We start from the raw sequence: 20,490 nt of genomic DNA on the forward strand, positions 1-20,490 counted from the left end.
TTAAAATTTTAAGGTGTTCGTTTATTTACTTCTCTGGGCTTCCCGGCCTGGCATGCTGCAATTCATGGGGTCGCAAAGAGTCGGATACGACTGAGCGACTGAACTGAACTGAACTGACGGGCTTCCCTGGTGGCTCAGTGGGTAAAGAATCTGCCTGCAATGCGGGAGACCTGGGTTCGGGTTGGGAACATCCCCTGGAGGAGGGCATGGAAATCCACTCAAGTATTCTTGCCTGGAGAATCCCTGTGGACAGAGGAGCCTGGCGGGGTGCAGTCCATGGGGTCACCAAGAGTCGGACACAACTGAGCGACTGAGCACATACATATTTATTTCTAGAGTTCAATTTTTTGGCCAGTATTTTACTATGAAAAGACTTTCAAGCATACATTAATGTTGAAATAATTTTACACTTTACACCCTTATAGTCTTGAATACCCAGGTTCTACTATTAACAATTTGTCATTCTTTTTAAAAATTTTTTAATTTGGCTGCATTGGATCTTCGTTGTGGCAGCGAGGATCTTTAGTTGTAGCATGCAAACCCTTAACTGTGACATGTGGGACCTAGTTCCCAGACCAGGGATTGAACCCAGGTCCACTGCATTGGGAGCACAGAATATTAGCCACTGGAGCACCAGGGAAGTCTCAGTTTATCATTCTTAAATCAAGAATGGCCATCCAGTTTCTCCCAGTCTCCCCTCCAAGCTTCTTCTGCCTTCACACCTGACCTTGGGATGGATAGTTGGCCATTTGTCAGCTTATGTTTGGGTACCCATTTGTCTCTTCCCTAGGTTAGACTAGGAAGCATTCAAGCAGCAGCAGCCTGGAAGGGGGGCTGCAGACATTTCTGTGAATATAATCAGTACTCTGTCCTTTTCCATCTGAGGTCTAGGATCTCATGGAAGAAAAGTTTTTGGTTTGAGTTCCTTTTGCCCAGACACGGCATCCTCTGAACCCAAGTCTGGGGGTACAGTGAGGAGATTGGGAAAGAACATGCCATCCCCCAAGAAAAGTATAACCCAAATAATGGTTCTCATCACTGTGAGCCAGCCCCTGGGGTGCCCCATATGGCAAGGACACCCAGCCAGGGACCACCCATCTGGACCATGCAGACTCATCTGGAGCCACTCACTCAGTGCTGCCCTGATCTCCTCTCTGCTGTCTCTGGAATGTGCACATTTTGCTTTTAGGATTCTCTGTTCTTGGTAACCTGGTTAACAGTTTACAGTAGAGCAATTTTCCCAAAATTTAGAGCAAGGACAAATGGAGATTCTTGAGATGATTTTATGCATCAGATATGGAGCCAATGATACTGAATCATCTAGGAAGTTATTGCCTCCTCCACTGTCTACAGTGAGCTCAAGGGTAATGTCTCATGTTGGTGTTAGTTGCTTTTAACATCTGTCCGACACTTTGCTGATGACTTTTTTTTTTAAAGAAAGAATGAATAGGTTCTGGGCGCAGAGTTTGTGGTGTGCAAGAGGAAGCCGCCAGAAATGAATAGAACATAAATGAATTATTTTATTATCAATGTGTATATTTTTGCTGGTTTCCTTAAGTTTAGGATTGATTTCTCCATTTCACAGTAGTGATTTGCATTGTTATTTATAGATGTGAGTGTTTTGTGTGTGTGTGTGTGTTCAGTTGTTTGTGATTCCTTGCATCCCTGTGGACTGTAGCCCACCAGGCTCCTCTGTCCATGGGATTCTCTAGGCAAGAATGAAGAATACTAGAGTGGGTTGCCATTTCCTTCTCTTTTTAGATGTTTATTTAAATGTAAACATGATAAAACAATTATCCTTCAATTAAAAAAATAAATAAATATAAAAAAATAAACATGAGTTGGTTTAAAGAAAAACATTGTTTTATAGTAACATTTATTCTATTAATAAGTTTTATAAAATAACATTAATAACACAGATGGCAAAAATTGGGATAGGATATACATTTGGCACGTATGATAGTTAAGTACATAGTGAAGTCGCTCAGTCGTGTCCGACTCTTTGCGACCCCGTGGACTGTAGCCTACCAGGCTCCTCCGTCCATGGGATTTTTCCAGGCAAGGGTACTGGAGTGGGTTGCTGTTTCCTTCTCCAGGGGATCTTCCCGACACAGGAATGGAACCCAAGTTTCCCACATTGCAGGCAGACGCTTTACCCTCTGAGCCACCAGGGAAGCCCAAGTTAAGTACATAGCTCTTTGCAGAACCCCAATTCATCCTCACTCCACCCTTTGGTCCCCATTTTCTCCTCCCTCTTAAGTCTCCCACTGAGAATCCCAGGAAGATCATCTGTGCTTCTGAGTTTGGGGAGGAGGGGAAGGAAGGGCTACTGGGAGGCAAAAGCTCAGCTCTGGTCCCCAGGTCACCACGATGCCAGAATACCTATGGAAACGGTTTGGTGGCAACAGGATTCCCATCATCCTGGCAGTACTCTACCTGTTTATCTACATCTTCACCAAGATCTCGGTAAGATGGGGACGCAGGAGGTGAGAAGCCATTACAGCCCATTGCTGGTGGTGTCAGCTGCCCATCCACATTCTTCTCTTACTGAGGAAGCTTCTGGGAGGCTCTAGGAAGATGGGAGGGGTGGGGGCAAAGGGCAAGCAGGGGCGGAGGAAGTATGGGAGAAAGGCAGAGAGGACTCCTCCCCCGTCTCCTGCCAAAGCTTCTTCAGCAACATCTCAGGATGGCACCGGACACTGAATGGCACTCCGAGAGCCCTGGGGTGAGGCTGTCGTTTTCCTCCTGGGATCAGGCAGTTATGAACTATGAGTCATACGTGCTGACAGCCATTCAGCCTGCCCCACCCTGACCTTTGGACGGGCAGATCTCCTGGAAAGCGGCCAAGGGCAGATGCTTGGCCACCTCCAGGAGGTGTGGCTCGGCCTGACTCACAAGCATGCCGTCTTCTCTTCAATCTGGAACTGGGGAAGACCTTGTCCAATGTGAGGTGGCGTAGGGCGGGGTATAGGAATTCCATTCAATTCAAACAACAATAACTGACTCTCTGCCAGCTCCAGATGTGAAAGAAAGACTTAGAAGGACAACACTTGCTGTCATCCTGGTGGGAATCTATAGATGCGGGGAAGCCTCCCAAAGGAAGTTATGTGTGAGAAAGATGCTGAGAAGATATAGAGACAGAGGAATTGGCATTCCAGATGGATGGACAGAACAAGCAAGTTTGACTTGTTAGGGAAACAGGGTGTATTTCAGCATGCCTGGAGGACCGGGAGCATGAAGTGAGGAAAGGAAATGAAATCAAGTGGCAGGCAAACTGTGAAGCACCTGACATAGAGCTCTAACTTACTCTAACTTATTTGGACATTATCTGAGGGGCTCTTGAGAGTCTCTTGGACAGAAGGAGATTCAAACTAGTCAGTCCTCAAGGAATATACATTGGGAGGACTGATGCTGAAGCTGAAGCTTCAATACTTTGGCCACGTGATGCAAAGAGCTGATTCACTGGGAAAGACCTTGATGTTGGGAAAGATTGAGGGCAGGAGAAGTGGGCAACAGAGGATGAGATAGTTGGATGGCATCAGTGGCTCATTGGACATGAGTTTGAGCAAACTCCGGAAGATAGAGAAGGACAGGGAAGCCTGGTGTGCTGCAGTTCATGGGGTCGCAAGGAGTCGGACACAACTTAGCAATTGAACATCAATCTTGGGGGCAAGTAGGGAGACACTGAAGAGTTTTGATGAGGAGGAGAGGATGAAATGATCATGATGGTATTTGATAAGGCTGCAGTGTAGAGGATGGAGTGTAGGTAGATCAAGAAGAGAAGCAGGAAGACCACTGAGGAGCTTGTATTAGCCTTGTGAAGAGATCTCAAACATAATCACCCATAGGGCTCCCATTTGAGACCCTTGATCTGGGAAGAGATGGGTGAAGAAAGGACAACATATGACGTTTCTGTGTTTCTCAGAATCAAGGCTAGGGCCTGAACCTGGGGAAACTGTGCTAAGATGTCCATTCATTCATATACCCATCAACTCCTCTCTAGGTTGACATGTACGCAGGCGCCATCTTCATTCAGCAGTCTTTACATGTGAATCTCTACTTGGCCGTAGTCGGGTTGCTGGCCGTCACAGCTCTATACACCATTGCAGGTACGACTGGACAAGGGGTGATACTAGGAGAAGTGATGAGCAGGGGCTGTGGTCCACCCCATCTTTTCCTGGCCCGTCTTCTGACGTTCCAGTGTGCTAAGACCTTGTCTTCATGAACTCTCAATCTATTGGCCTGGAAGATATGATTTCTCTTGGCCATTGTCCAAAGGAAAAAGATTGTCTGGCTGGAAGGGAGGATTTCAAAATGTACCATACCTGCATAAAGCTATTTTCTATTTATTTCTTTATAAACTTTTCCTTAGAACCTACTAAATGCTGAGCAGGTGTATTCACAAGCACTGTGCCCAGCTGGACCACAAACCACTGCAATTTTGGAGCCTGAGGCTCGTCTTTCCCCCTAAGACTTGCATCCCAGAAGAGTGGCTGGTGGGGAGCAGGGCCTTGATATGTATCTGCTTTTTCTTTTTTATAATATTTATTTATCTGACCGTGCTGGGTCTTCGCTGTTGCGCACGGGCTTTCTCTAGCTGTGGTTACTCTCCAGTTTCGGTGCGTGGGCTTCTCATTGTGGTGGCTTCTCTTCTTGTGGAGCAAAGTCTCTAGGGTGAGAGGGCTTCGGTGGCTGTGGCACACGGGCTTAGTTGCTCTGCAGCATGTGGGGTCTTCCTGGACCAGGGATCAAACCCGTGTTCTCTGCACTGGCAGGCGGATTCTTATCCACTGGGCCACCAGGGAAGTCCTAGACTGGGCTTCTTAAAGAAGCATAGTGGTCTTGGGACAACACAAGAACAACAGCAGGGGCTGCAGGGGCCCCTTGAGGCCCAGGCCTGAAGCTCTGTAATATCCTGCTCCACCATGTCTATTGGTTAAAGCAAGCCATTTGGCCAAGCCACATTTAAGAGGAAGAGAAATTAACTTCACCTTAATATGAAAGGAGCAGCAAAGCTACATGACAAAATGGGCAGGCACATGAGAAATGGATAGAGTTGTGGCCATCTTTGCAAAGAGTCAAAACTAAGACCTCTGTCCCATCAGGTCTTGAATTTCAAAGTTTCCTCTGCCACCACCCAGAATAACTCCTCTCCATCAGAGTACTGACCTTCACCTCTGTGCTCATCTCCTCTCTAGGTGGCCTGGCAGCTGTGATCTACACGGATGCTCTACAGACTCTGATCATGCTTATAGGAGCGCTCATCTTGATGGGCTACAGTAAGTGGGGTCCCAGGGTCATTTGGGTGGATGACAGCACCTCTCTCAAGAAGGGACATCTGCTTTCTTCACTGTTTCAAACCCAGCTGGGGATTCCTGCTTGAAGCATTGGTTATTTTAGCTGGAAGAGAACTGTGCTTCTCATGGAAACTTAACTGTTTCATAAGGGAAAATTAATAGATCTTCTGACACTGGTGTGGATAAATAACTAAATAACAAAATAAAAGGAAGTAAAGGAATCATTCTTCCTTACAGGAAAATTCCAATTAATAAATGCAGGTGGGGTGAGGGAAATAGAATAACACCATTAGAACACCATAGTAATAACTGCTACATGCAAAAGCCAACGATAAATGCTGAAGTTAGCAAGTGAAAGTTTATGAAGAAATAGCGTATTTGCTTGGTCTTGAAGCATCACATCCAAAATATTTATTAATTACAAGGGGACATACATCGACTTTACAGTGGAGAAACATGGCACCACTGTACTAAATGATCAAGATATAGTCATTGATAACACAATAATCAGATGTACCTATATGTAGCTCCTGATATGGTCACTGAGAAGGACACAGAATCACCTCTGTGCCATTCTTGCTGGAATATATACCCTCAACTTCATCATTTATAAACATCAGACAAATTGAGGGACATTTTACAAACTACAGTGACCAGTATTCTTCAAAAGTATCAGGGACATGAAAAATAAAGACAGACTGAGGAACTACAAAGAGAGGAGGAGAATAAAGAGATACAACAAATAAACACAATGTAGGATCCTGAACTGACTTCCAGAAGAGTGAAAGATCATGAGTGGTGCAATCGGAATAGCTTCGACTGTAGTTAACGGTAATGCACCAATGTTGATTTCTTAGTTTCCGTAATACTAGGTAAAGGGTGTATGGAAACTCTCTGTACTACTTATACAACTCCTCTGTGTGTCTACCACTATCTCAAAATTAAAAGTTCAGAAATTAGTAAGTATTAAAACCCTTGTGATCTGGATGTGCTGTCATTTAATGCCCACAGCAACCCAATGGTATTGGTACTACTGTTACACCCTTTGTTGGATGAGAAAATTAGGGCACCGACTGTTAGAAAAGTTGCCCAGTGTCACAAAGCTAGAACTCAAAGCCAAGATTCAAGCCCCAGTCAGACTGACCTCAGACGTCACCCTCTTCCTTCCCCATCACACTGCCTGGTGAAAAGAGTGAGGAGATAATGTGGTAATAACTTTATTGGGAAGAGTCTAGGAGCAGGGGTCAAAGAGTATAGGCAAGAATTTTTACCTTAACTTTGTGTCTTTCTGCACAGTTATGCAGAATGTTATGCATGCATTATTTTTACCTTTCAAGCAAGATTTTTAAAAAATCATGGAATAATAAATTAGTTTCACACACACACACACACACACACACACACACAAAACAGCAATAAGACTTGCTTATTCTAAACTTCAACAGAAAATGTTCTGGACCCTTACAAAGAAGAAAAACTTCACTGGTTTATATAAAGAAGAAAACAAATGAGTAATAAATATATAAAGACACATGTTCAGCCTCATTAGATAAATGTTGGGTGTGGTTGCTGTCATAACATTTTGAAACTCCCAGTGCCAAATAAGTGACTCATAACACTCTCAGGTTTTGGAGGCAAAAGAGCCAAAAGATAGACCTTCACACGGTTTGTTATTTAGCCAAACTTCCTGATCTTTCTTTCTAAAATATGGGGTCTCAATGAGGAAATTCCACTACTTAATTAGGAAATTCCACTACTTAATTTATTATGACCAGTCAGGAGACAGATTACCCATCCACCTTCAGCAACCTTTCTCATTCTGCTATATCTAGCAGACTTTCTCTTAAGGTATCTGCAGGTTTTTAAATGTGGAAAACGGATTGACAATATATGCATGATTTTCTTTCTTTTTTTTAAATCATAAAGCTTATTTTGTTTTTTAGAATTAATCTTTATTTGAATAAGTTGATTGACCATGCTGAGTGAGTTTCTGCTTACAGCAAAATCAATCAGTCATATATATATGTATATCCACTCTTTTTAAGACTCTTCTCCCATGTAAGTTATTACAGAGCATTTAGGAGAGTTGCCTGTGCTATTCAGTAGGTTCTTTTTCGTTATCTATTTAATATATAGTAATGTGTATATGTCAATTCCAATCTCCTTGTTTATCACGGTTTTATTTCTGTGCCTCTAAAACTTATTTATTTACTTACTAGTTGTGCTGGGTCTTCACTGCTGTGTCGGCTTTTCTGTAGTTTCGGCGAGGGGGGCTACTTTCTAGCTGTGGTGTGCTGGCTTCTCACTGCTGTGGTTTCTCTTGTTGCTGAGCATAGGCCCTAGGGTGCGCAGGCTTCAGCAGCTGTGGTGTGAGGGCTCCGCAGTTGCGGTTCCCGGCTCTAGAACACAGCCTCAGTAGTTGTGGTGCGCAGGCTTGGTTGCCCTGTGGCATGTGGAATCTTTCCAGACCAGGAATCTAACTCATGTCTCCTGCATTGGCAGGTGAATTCTTTACCACTGGGTCACCAGGGAAGTCCTGTTTTTGTGCTCTGAATTCTGTTCCGTTGGTCTACAGGACTGCTTTTCCCTAATGTCATACTGTTTTGATTACTATAGCTTTGTAATATAGTTTGACATCAGGAACTGTGATGCTCCCAGTTTTGACCTTTCTCAAGGTTGCTTTGGCTATTCAGGATCTTTAGTGGTTCCATGTAAACGCTAGGATTGTTTTTTGTTTTTTCTTTCTTTCTTCTATTTCTGTGAAAAATGCCATTGAAATTTAGATAGGGATTTCATTACATCTGTGGATCACATTGAGTAGTATGGACATTTTAACAATCTTGATCTTCCAGTCCATTAACATGGAATAGCTGTCCATTTATTTGTGTCTTCTTCAATTTCTTTTATCACTCTTATTTACAGTTTTCAGTGTACAGATCTTTTCACCTCCTTGATTAAACTGATTCCTATTTTATTCTATTAGATGCAATTAGAAATTATATTCTTTTCTTTTCATTGAAGCATAGTCAATTTATAGTAATGTATTAGTTTGAGGTGTAAATATGTATATGTATATATATTCAGATTCTTTTCCATTATAGATTATAAATTATTTAATACAGTGCCCTGTGCTATACAATAAATCCATGTTGTTTATTTTATATGTAGTAATGTGTATTGGTACTATTTTCTGAATATCTCTTTCCAATAGTATTTGTTTATGTGCTTAGTCGCTTAGTTTTGTCCAACATTTTGCAACCCCATGGACTGTAGCCCACCAGGCTCCTCCTTTCCATGGGGATTCTCCAGGCAAGAATGTTGGAGTGAGTGGCCATGCTCTTCTCCAAGGGATCTTTCCAACCCAGGGGTCAAACCCAGGTCTCCCGCATTGCAGGAGTATAGTATATAGAAACACAATTGATTATTGCATATTGATTTTGTATTCTGAAGCTTTACTAAATTAATTCATTTATTAGTTTTAACTGTTTTTGGTGGAATCTTCAGGGTTTTTTATATGATATCATATTATCAGCAAACAGGGACAACTTATTTTCAAATATTGGCTATTTTTCTGATATATTTCTGTTACTAATTTTTAGTTTCATTCCATTACAATAATAGAATATATTTTGTATGATTTTATTTCTTATGAACTTATTGAGGTTTGTTTTATGGCCAGAAACATTGCCTATTTTAATGAACCTTCCAAGAGTACTTGAGACCAAGTACTGAAAACTACAGTGCTTTATTATTTTTTAGGGACAACTCATGTTTGTGCCAGATGCTGTGCATTCTATGTGCAGCATCTCACTTCGTCCTTGCTCCCGTGCTGTGAGGCTGGCACTATATTATTCCCACTCGCAGATGAAAAACTAAATCTCAGGTGGAGAAATGACTTTCTCAAGGCCATAGGTTACTTGGACCACTCTTGAAATACCATAAGTTGGGATAGCTGAGAAGAAGTTTAGAGGTAAAAGTATGTTTCCTTAAGGCAGAGTTTCTTAACTTGGGGTCCATGGACAGAATTTACAGGTTTTGTGAACCTTGGATGGGAAAGAAGTCCATCTCTGTTTTCACAAACCTATCAGTGACATTTGGCATCTTTCAGTTATTAGTATAGGCAGCTCACCACAGGAATATTAGCAATATCTGTGACTTTGAAACCAAAATATAAGCCTGATGTTTTTATCCAAATGTTTTTATAATTGCTGCTGATGCATTGAAACACTGTTTGTGTCCATGGTTACTTTAAAACTAGATTGTTATTTGACCCACTGTGGAGTCTTTCTATTTAATGGTGCAAATAAATAAATTACTATGCCTGAGTTCTCATGGTTTGATGAGTGCCTTCAATGTATTTGGTTTCCTTTATAATCCATGTATTTTGTATTAAGAGGAAATGGCAATCCACTCCAACATTCTTGTCTGGGAAATCCCATGGACAGAGGAGCCTGGTGGACTATATAGCCCACAGGGTCGCAAGAGTCAGACACGACTTAGCGACTAAATGACCATTTTGCATTATAAATTTAGAAATATTATTCTAAGAAGCAACCCATAGTCACTACCAAAGGCATTAAAATAAATTTTTTTTTTTAAATAGGAGGCTAAGAACCTCTAAGTCAATTAACTTTCATGTGGTTCTAAGTAGGATTTCACCAATCTCCAACCATCCCCTCATGAGCTTCTGTGGATCAATCTGAGTTCCTGGCAAATTTGGGCTTCCTCTGAATTCTAGGTTTCGCTGCAGTTGGTGGGCTGGAAGGCCTGGAGGAGAAATATTTCTTGGCCATGGCTAGTAACCGGAGTGGGAACAGCAGCTGCGGGCTGCCCCGGGAAGATGCCTTCCATATTTTCCGAGACCCAGTGACGTCTGACCTCCCGTGGCCCGGGATCCTATTTGGAATGTCCATCCCGTCGCTCTGGTATTGGTGCACGGATCAGGTACGGGGCAGCAGGCTGAGCCAGCCGCCCCCGGAATGCTTCCTTCCTGGGGGTGTCTGGAAGCTGGGTTTTTGTCCTTCCCCATCTGTTCTCTTATTTCTCTACTACTATACACCTTATCTTCTTACTCTTGCTCATATGGCAAATCTGAAGCTGCTGCTTTTTGCAAAGGGAAAACCTGATACATCCTGCTGAATGTCTGGAAAGATCCAGTAAGCAAAAAAGGTGATATATTTTAAATGGAGGTTTTAACTGACATTGGTATTATTTGCTCCGCAAATCCTGGGTGTCCTCTCTGTACCAGCTGCTTGGAAATCACAAGTAAACAAGGACACTCGGTCCTTGTAGAGCTCACTTTTTTCTGATGGAAGTAGACAGGCAGTAAATAAGTAAATGGAACATTACAAGGTGATAACTGTCATTAAAAAATAAAAAAGGAGGTTGAGAATGTGAGAGTGATGTTTAAAATAGGGTGGTCAGGGGAATCATGGTTGAGAAGTGACCTTTGGGCAAAGGAGGAGAGCAAGCGGTTTCCGGTGACTGTCAGGGAAGAGAGTTTGGGGCAGAGGGACCCACCAAAGCCAATCCCTTAAAGCAAATATATAACTGCTATAAAAAAAAAAAAAAAGAAATTAGAAAGGCAAAAAACACTGCTGTGGGTAAAATAAGCCTTTTGTGTTAAAAGGTGAGGTGGGGATAGACTCCGTATTTGCATTTGCTTGCATTTGCTGAAGAGCTTCCCAGGTGGCGCTAGTGGTAAAGAACCCACCTGCCAATGCAGGGACGTAAGAGACGCTGGTTCGATCCCTGGGTTGGGAAGATCCCCTGGAGGAGGACATGGCAACCCTCACTAGTATTTGTGCCTGGAGAATTCCATGGACAGAGGACCCTGGTGGGCTACAGAGCCACCAGTATTGCAGAGAGTCAGACACGACTGAGCGACTGAATGAGCAGGGACGCACACATGAGTGCGCTGAAGGAAACTCCAGATGGATCACCTAAAACCGAGGGTGATTACTTCCTGGGGTAGGTGTGCCAGGAAGGACGGGAGCCATTTCACTGCACACCTGTTTGTACTTTCTCAGATTTCAAGCCCTGTGAATACGTCATCTGTTGAAATTGGTTTTTCCATTACATTAAAGATCCGCAATTTGTGTGCCATTTTGGAAGCTGTATTTCATATTCAGAGCTGATGAGACTTCAGCTAAAATAATGATCATGGAGTCAGACCACTGAATTGATGCAGGAGGCACTGCAGAGAGTGAACCTTGGTCACCCCATGGATGAGAATTCCCCTGAGTGAAGAGCTAAAACCCAAGGCAGAGATGGGTACAATATTGCACCTTTAGAAAATCACCCTCCCCTCCTGCCCTCCTCCCCTGATCTTTTCCTTAGCAAATATTGGGCTGGAGAGTGCCTGGGAGACAGTTCAGATGGAGGCTAAGAGCCTGGGCTTTTTCATCCTTTACAAGCTTGGACTCAAGCTCAGGTGGCATAACTTTGTTTAATAGCTTCAGCCTCTGTTTTCTCATGAGTGGGATTACTAGTAATCACAAAAGAGAGAAGCGTTGGAAATTTGCTCATAGTCCTTTCCATTGCAGGGTCACTTAATAAACCGTTAAAATCATTTACATTTTTCCTATGGTTTTATGCTACTGCTCTTGACACGGGTCACCAGCTTATATTTATTAATCGATATGAATATTTCCTTGAGATGCCTCACACCCTTGCTAGCTGGGATTTCAGTGTTCATCCCTTGAAGCCCACCTTTAACCCACCTTGTATTGTTCAAGAGCCTGGGGACTTAATCCACGATGAGTCGATCATCTTCCAGATGCCAGGGAGGGCAAGAGAGCCCAGAAAACCAAGCCTTCTTTGGAGCCCACGGCATTCGGTCTTGTTGCTGCTGAACTGGATTCTGTGGAGCCCAAAGGCTGTGTTATGTTAGTTCATTGTGCTGGTCTTGCCCTAGGAGATGCACATTTTTGGTCAGCTCCCTGTGTAGCTCACTTTAGAGCAGAAGAAAGGCCATGCATGGTGTGCTGACTGAGAGCGTGTTTTAGATCTGTCTGTGCAGAGACAGAAGGGCAGATCACAGTCAATAAAGTCATGACACTTAAACATTTATTGATAACTGCACCATTTACCAGTAACTGATTGAAGCATTTCCTAGGTCTTAACTCGTTTATTTTCATAACATTTCTATGAGCTCTGCTCCATTACTTGGGTCTGGGGGTTGTCATACAGGGCCACACACTCTTCACAGGGCTTGTGGGGTTTTGAGCAGCACAACTCTCTTAAAACTCAGCTACCTCTTAAATTCACCTCTGGAGTCTCCACTTCATGGGAATAAAAGCCAACACTCCTTTCAGTCACAGCTTTGAACCTGCCATCTCAAGGGCTAGGCTTTCCAAAGCTATAAACTCTCCTATCTGCTTCCAGATGGACTGAAGGATTGAAGGTTGAATGCCTCTTTTGGCATCTTTGAGCTACTGTGTTCAGTTGCTCCGTTGTGTCCGACTCTTTGTGACCCCGGGGACCGTAGCCCACCAGGCTCCTCTGTCCATGGAATTCTCCAGGTAAGAATACTGGAGTGGGTTGCCATTTCCTTCACCAGGGGATCTTCCCAACTCAGGGATTGAACCTGAGTCTCCTGTGCCTCCTGCATTGCAGGCGGATTCTTATTGCTGAGCTACTGGGGATGCCCCTTTTGGCATCTTACTGAAACCATTTTTAAAAAAGTATTCTATAAATGCTATATTGTTACATGAAACTACCACATTCTTAACTATTCTAGAAAGCCCAATGGGTGTATGTTTGAAGTTATGAGAAATGACAGGTAATAGTTAAATCAGCTTCTAGACAAGGACAGCTAAGTCCCCAGCTCTGGATAGAGGGAGCCTCACTGTTCCCCCACCTTTCCTCAGATAAGCTGATCCCATGTTTTAGACTCGTTCACTGACAGCGTCCAAACAAATAATCATCATCCGTGCAGGTGAGGAAACACTTGGTTGCAGTCCCAGGAAAAAAAAAAAACACATCAAATTTAAACCAGCTTAGGAAAAGGGTGGGGAATTTATTACCTCATGGAATATGAACTGCGGGAAGGTGTACTAGCCTTCAGAAACTCCTGGAACGTACTCTGGTATCCTTCTCCAGGGTCTTTATTTCTTACCTGCGGACTTCATTGTTTCTCATCGAGGTCCAGTGGAAAGAGACTGACAACTCCCAAAGTCCCAGATCCAAAAACCCCGTGGAAGGACTCTGGTTGGCCAAGCTGGGGTCACATGCCTACCCCTGGATCAGGCAGGATCTGGGCCCAAGGAGACAGGATAGCCATGTGGAGAGGGGGTGGGTTTCAAAAGAAGACACAGGACACTCCAGCAAGCCTATGCCACTGATGAACACTTTTAAAAATGGGAAGGATTCCAACTTCGTCCTGCTCACCACAGTACTATGATGGTAATGACATTTCACTCCTCTTGTCCACTGTTCATGGAACCAACCAAAAGCTCTGGTAGATGGCTCAGTGGTAAAGAATCCGCCTGCCCATGTAGGAGACATGGGTTTGATCCCTGGGTTGGGAAGCTCCCCTCAAGAAAGGAATGGCAATCCACTCCAGTATTCTTGTCTGGGAAATCTCATGGACAGAGGAGCCTGGTGGGCTACAGTCCATAGGATCACAAAGAGTCAGACATGACTTAGCGATTAAACACCAATTCACCAAAGGTCTCTGCAACTTCTCCAGATGCTTCAAGACCCCAAACTTCAGGAAATAGTAGAGAAAATTTGAGTTCATGTAGATGCAGTCTGAAGGCTGGAGCAGGATTTGTGGGGGCTGGTCTTCTTTCTACTCAAAAAACACTCGACAGCATGTCATTCCCTTTGAGTGGATAAATCTTTTTTTGCTATTCAAAATTTGGGTATATTGCAAAATCATCACCAAAATAAATGTAGTTATTTTTCATCACCATACATAGTTACAATATTTCTCTTGTGATGAGACCTTTTTTTGGTGTGATGAGAACTTTTAAGGTCATCTCTTAGCCACTTAAAGATAGGCGACCCAGTATTAACTATAGTCACCATGCAGTATATTACATCCCTAGGACTTATTTTATAAATACAATTTCTGCTTTTTGACCCCCTTCACCCATTTTTGACCACCCCCACCCTTTGTCTCTGGCAACCACTGATCTCTTCTGAAGGGAGAAATTTTGATAAGACCTACCTTATGCCTCCCATCAGAGAGAAGGGGGGTCAGGCTAAGACCTAGGTGTACCAACATGCAGTAACTATAAGCCCAGATACACCAATCCTGTTGGTAGCATCTCAGAACCTCTCTTTCTCTTCTATCCTCCTTCCAGTTCTTGCTTTCTCCGCCTTGGTGTCGCTTCTGCGGCCGGACCATTGGATCACAGGGATTGAGAATAAAAGAGATGCTTCTTTGGAGAAGCCAGATCCACTGGACTCCTGAGTCTACTATGCCTACCAAGAAGCCACGCACATCTAGTTTGCTTTAAGAGAAAGTCATCTCAACTTCCAACCATCCCACTGTTTTCCAGGTGATTGTTCAGCGGACTCTGGCTGCCAAGAACCTGTCCCATGCCAAAGGAGGCTCTCTGATGGCCGCTTACCTGAAGGTGCTGCCCCTTTTCATCATGGTGTTCCCGGGGATGGTCAGCCGTGTCCTCTTTCCAGGTAAGAAGACAGTTGGGAGGAGAGATTGTCTGTGAGTCTCAGACCCTGTGAAGTGTTCTAAACACATTACCCACTGCCCCGTGTGAGTGAGGCTGATGTCCCTTCCTTGTGATGTGACTGAGGCATCTCCATTCCGGCATCTACTGACTCTGTGCTGTTCCCCAGTGTTGGTTCAATGGGCACATCCTATAGATGTCCCAGGTCAAACAGAGTGGAGACCTATCCGGGGCTTTGCCTCAACTATATATTTTAGTTATTTATTTGACTGCACCAGGCCTTAGTTACAGCACTTGAGAGCTTTGGTCTTTGTTGAGGCATGTGAACATTTAGATGTGGCATGTGGCGTTTGGATTGGATTCTGCTAGAGCCATCCTTTATTTCAAGCATCATAGGATCTGACAAGGGAATCCACTCAATGTATGAAATGGCTGATTAATTCACCCAAGACATGCGAGCAGATACTAGTGAATGGTGGGTTAACGATCACAAGGCTGTTGATTTCATTTATAACTTAGCTGAGCCAACAAACATATTCTTCAGCTTGAATGAACAAACATAATTTTCTGCCCTAAACATGCATTATAAACTTTGTGTCACATGTTTCATGGTTGAAGTTTGCATTCCTAGAGGGTTAAACAAAAACTTCCTTGTTAAATGAATTATTTCAGGGGGAGTCTTGCTCCTTCTTGGTGTCCCTTGAAGAGAGGAGTTTTTGGACAGTGAGAGTTTGAACCCATAACATGTGAATGTAAACAAGATCTTTGCCCCCCCCCCCTCCCCACCTCCCTGGGAGGCTCCCTACCCGCCTTCTGGCCACAGGAATGTAACTATTTTTTAACCTTCTCCAAAGCTTCCTCAGACAAATCATAAACAAGCCAAGAACTTTGACCTCTCAAAAGCATTTTTCTCAAAAGGATTGTTCCTTCTCAATACTTCCTGTCAAATATCATTTTTTGTCTGCGATCTGAATTTTGTCTAAACTGAATCAGAGTTTTACAGGCATTGACTTTTATTCCATAGCAATTGTTATTATTATTATTTTAAGTATATATATATATATACACACAAATATAACTGAATCACTTTGCTATACACCTGAAACATTGTAAGCTTCTGTATTTTACAACTATACTTCAATAAAAATTTTAATTAAAGAAAAGAACCAACGGTATTGGGTTTTAAAGTTGTGATATATTTTAAATGTTCACATTTATTAAACTAATAGTTTTAACACAGATACAAATATAAAGACCAGGCACACAACCTCATCTGGAGATAACGTTGCTGCTGGTGAATTTAAGGTTCTTTCTTCGTCCTGAAAGATTTCAGAGACAAAGCAGAGAGGTTGAGAAGATAAAGTGAGAGTTTATTTAAGCAAGGGGGACAGTGGGCAGACAAGTGAGGAGCCGCCACCCTGGGTTTCTTTATCATCCATGTTGAAGGGCTTCATACAGATGAAGGGGCAGAATATTCCCTGAGGAAGGAGGAGTTTGGCATTTGTATTCCCTGATTTTAACCCCAGTTCCATTTTCCCAAGGGGAGGAGGGATTTTTGTCCCTATTTAGCTTAGACCAGAAGTGTCATGGCATCAATGCATGGTGGGTACTTCTTATCTGTAAGGCCAATTTTATTGTAATAAGCACATACTAAGCAAAAGGTTATCTTTGGAGGCAGGAGATCCCTGCCTTTCCCCACCTTTCTTTGTTACCTGAACCCTTATCACCTAAAATATGTAGTTTCCTGTCAGTATGGAGTTTCCTGCTTTCCTTCATCTGCCTCACTGTTTCCAAGACATTTACAAGATGTTTACAAGATTTCCTGCCACCTGGCCCCTGCCCCCGTTTCTCTGCTCACACTTAGCTATCTGCCTGCTGTAACCCTGTCAAGCATCTGCGTTCAAGGCCACTTGTGAATTTGAGGCCTCAACTACACGATCACCATGACATTGGTATTGCATCAAAACCTGGGAGGAGATGGGTGTGGGCAGTGATGGGCTCCAAGCCCACCCCTAAACTGAGTCTTGGGGTAGTTGTCACTTGCCATCGGAGGTGGGCTGGAAGACAGTGTCACCCATCAGAATGAGGAAGAAAGAGGGAGGGTCTGGGAGTTGTTTATGGGAGTTACCCCTATTAATAGATCCAGCCGGCAAAAGAGATATGAAGATTTATAAGTGGTCCAGCAGGGGTGAGTGTGATGTGTTGGCATGGAGACGGTGGTGAGGAGCATGGCTCAGCTCAGATATGAGGAGCTGAGGAAGACAGAAAGTAACAAGAAAGCTCTCATTCAAACACGTGCCAGACTACTGAAACTACCTACACTCTGGGCCTTCTCTGAAACTTTGGATTGGGAGTTGGGAGACCTGTCTCCATCATGACCTTGCTGGGTGATGATAACCAGGTCCCATCCCCTCTCTGAAGATAGCACTATTAATGAGATAGCTAGCCTCTTCCCAACAGAAGTGTATTGAGCAGCTACTCTGCACTGAAATTGTTTGGTGGCATTTCAGGGGGGCTCCAGAGAGCTCCCGGTCCCACAGTCCTTTATGTCTCAGCACAGAAAGAACTCTGTGGGAGGCAAAGTGATGGATAAGAAGTGATTTCTTAGAACGGCTGTGAGACTTACAAGCATGGGCGAGGGGGTGCCATGCCCCTAGAACTTACTGGGCTACAGTTTCATAATCAAAGGAAAAGTAGGGGGTGGGGAGAGGAACTTCTTTGTCTTTCTTCAGCAGACTTTCTTGCCTGTCTTTCTTGCTTCCAACATCAGCTCCCCAGGTTGCGAAGGGGACTTTTCTCGTCCCTGCGGGGTCAAGCTGGGTCCACAGATTATTGTTTTTCATGTGTGCGGAGAGCATGTCTTAGGAATCAGTAACTTCCTGAGCTCACTGGGCAGGTTGTGGGTCTCGTGTCACCATTGTTTTATTGTTCTGGGGGCAGGTCCCGTGCTTCTGTTGCCTAGATTTATTGCTAAGCCAGCCTGCTTGGTATTGTGGTTGAGCAAACCTGCTCCCTTGAGTAATCATTAACTTACAAGGCTCTCCTATATATTTTTTTTTACTTACAATCCCCTGGTGGGATTAACTATATAATCATCTACTTTGTCCTTTCCTCTGTCCCTATCAGTACCACACATTAGTATAATTTTTTTTTTTTTATCTCTTTCTATCTTGTAAGCAAGAGGTCTGTGCTTGTATGCTTTGGATGGTAGAGATGAAGGACTAGAAGTGCCAGGAATTCTGGATGAATTTACATTAGAAAATCAGAATGCTGCTTGGGAGAGAAAAGAATTGATACAGAAACGGAGAAAGAGGGGGAGAGAAAGCTTCAGAGTGGGTAGTTTTTGTGAGTCTCAAATGAGGAACAGCTGTTGAAATATATGTGCTATTGGGAAGGAGATGGGGAAAAGAGGAATTTTAAAAATATTTGCCGTGTGTCAAATGATGGCATGCTCCTTTGCATTTCCAGTAAACTTAGATAAAGAGGTGAATTGCTTTGTCCTTTTTAGGGAGTTAAGGAACCTGATGTAGAACACGGCCGAGACTAACTGTGAGCTGTCAGCTTTACTGAGGTTACAGTAAAAGTAGTTGAAATGAACTCAGCCCTTCCCACGTCTCAGACTCTATGCTAAGGGTGTTAACATATGCCATCTCAGTCCTCACTATAACCTTATGAAGTAAAGTCCCGTTATGGTCCCAATCTCACAGATACAGCAGTTGAGGTCCAGGATGGTTAAGTGAGAAGGCCATGGTTTATCAAGGCTGTTGTTTAGTCGCTAAATCATGTCCGACTTATTGCGACCCCATGGACTGTAGCCCGCCAGGCTCCTCTGTCCATGGGGTTTCCCAGTGAAAAATACTGGAGTGGGTTGCCATTTCCTCCTCCAGGGGATCTTCCTGACTTAGGGGTCGATCCCATGTTTCTTGCATTGGCAGGCAGATTCTTTACCACTGGGAAGCCCTTAATCAAGTCCAGGGTCCTTTCATTTCATTGAGCTCTACACTTAGACGCAGTAACCCTGTCTCCTGGTGCTGACCGGCGCCAGGCTGTGTTCTGGCCGGGCCTGGGGCTCTGAGCGCCCATCGAGCCATCTCTGGGCTTCTTTCCTCCACAGACGAAGTGGCCTGTGCAGACCCAGAAATCTGCCGGGAGGTCTGTAGCAACCCCGCTGGCTGCTCGGACATCGCGTATCCCAAACTTGTTCTGGAACTCCTGCCTACAGGTAATGATCCCTCACCCTTCAGCTGCATCCCCCCGAGAAAGGAGGACCCTGGCTGGGCTCCGATCTGAGGTGGGGGACAAGATGCAAGGGCCCCCAGTTGAAGTTTAGGCCCTGGCTACGCAGGGGGCTGTGCCTCACCCACCTCTGTGTCCCTCCTCTCGGCTCCCAGCCCCGCGTTCTGCCTCCTCAGTGTTGGGCCTCTCAGGACCGATTGGCTGCAGACCTGGGCAATGGGGTCAACAGTGAAGGCAGAAAAAGCCCAAGGCCCATAGAGCTCCCTTCTGCCCCCAGGGCTCCGCGGGCTCATGATGGCTGTGATGGTGGCAGCGCTCACGTCTTCCCTCACCTCCATCTTTAACAGTGCCAGCACCATCTTCACCATGGACCTCTGGAACCATCTCCGGCCTCGGGCATCTGAGAAGGAGCTCATGATTGTGGGCAGGTACGGTCTTACTCTCGTGGCTCAGACGGTAAAGCATCTGCCTGCAATGCGGGAGACCTGGGTTCGATCCCTGGGTCGGGAAGATCCCCTGGAGAAGGCAATGGCAACCCACTCCAGTTACTCTTGCCTGGAAGATCCCATGGACGGAGAAGCCTGGTAGGCTACAGTCCATGGGGTTTCAAAGAGTCGAACATGAGTGAGCCATTAACTATGACATCATCAAAAGCATATTCTGTTAAAAAAAAGAGAGCTAAATTAGATCTCATCAAAACCCAAAACTTTTTCACTTCAAAAGAAAATGAAAAGGGGATTTCTGGTGGTCCAGTGGTTAAGACTCTGAGCTTCCAATGCAAGGGACTCAGGTTCAATCTCTGATCAGGGAACTAAGATCCCACATGCCGTGCAGGGTGGCCAAGAAAATAAAAAGGGGAAAAAAGAGAAAGGAAAGAAAGCAAATGAGAAGATGAGTCACAGATTGGGAGAAATTATTTGCAAGCCAAATATTTGACAAAGGACTTGTAATCTAGAACAATCTTCAAAATGAGATTGTAATCTAGAAAATGACATCAAGATACCACTGTACACCCACTAGTATGGCTATAATTGAAAAGCAGATAAGGAGGCAGAGAAGTTGGAATTCTTGTGCATTGCAGGTGTTAATATAAAATGGTTCAACTGTTCAAAAACAGTTTGGCATTTTCTTAAAAAGTTAAATATAAACTTACCATATGACCCAGCAACTGCATTCCTAGAAATAAAACCATATGTCTGCAGAAAGACTTGTATACAAGTGTTCATAGCAGCAGTTTTTACAACAGCCAGAAAGTAGAAGCAATCTAAATGTCCACTTACAGGTGAAGGATAAATAATGTTACACAATGGCATATC

At 43.9% G+C, this 20,490-nt stretch overlaps 1 protein-coding gene across 4 annotated transcripts in view; it reads left to right on the forward strand.

Annotated features, from left to right (window-relative positions):
* The window catches only part of SLC5A11 (solute carrier family 5 member 11), a 52,100-nt gene that overhangs the window by 27,137 nt on the left and 4,473 nt on the right, over positions 1-20,490 (forward strand). For all 4 annotated transcript variants that reach the window (XM_061153042.1, XM_061153043.1, XM_061153041.1 and 1 more), the window contains 7 exons: positions 2,362-2,466; positions 4,004-4,109; positions 5,199-5,279; positions 10,036-10,241; positions 14,807-14,942; positions 19,053-19,160; positions 19,452-19,602. In XM_061153042.1, coding sequence (XP_061009025.1) covers positions 2,362-2,466; positions 4,004-4,109; positions 5,199-5,279; positions 10,036-10,241; positions 14,807-14,942; positions 19,053-19,160; positions 19,452-19,602 — 893 coding nt within the window. The remainder of the gene's footprint in view (positions 1-2,361; positions 2,467-4,003; positions 4,110-5,198; positions 5,280-10,035; positions 10,242-14,806; positions 14,943-19,052; positions 19,161-19,451; positions 19,603-20,490) is intronic.

Source organism: Dama dama, chromosome 10 (genome assembly GCF_033118175.1).
Source record: "Dama dama isolate Ldn47 chromosome 10, ASM3311817v1, whole genome shotgun sequence".
Classification (NCBI taxonomy): domain Eukaryota; kingdom Metazoa; phylum Chordata; class Mammalia; order Artiodactyla; family Cervidae; genus Dama; species Dama dama.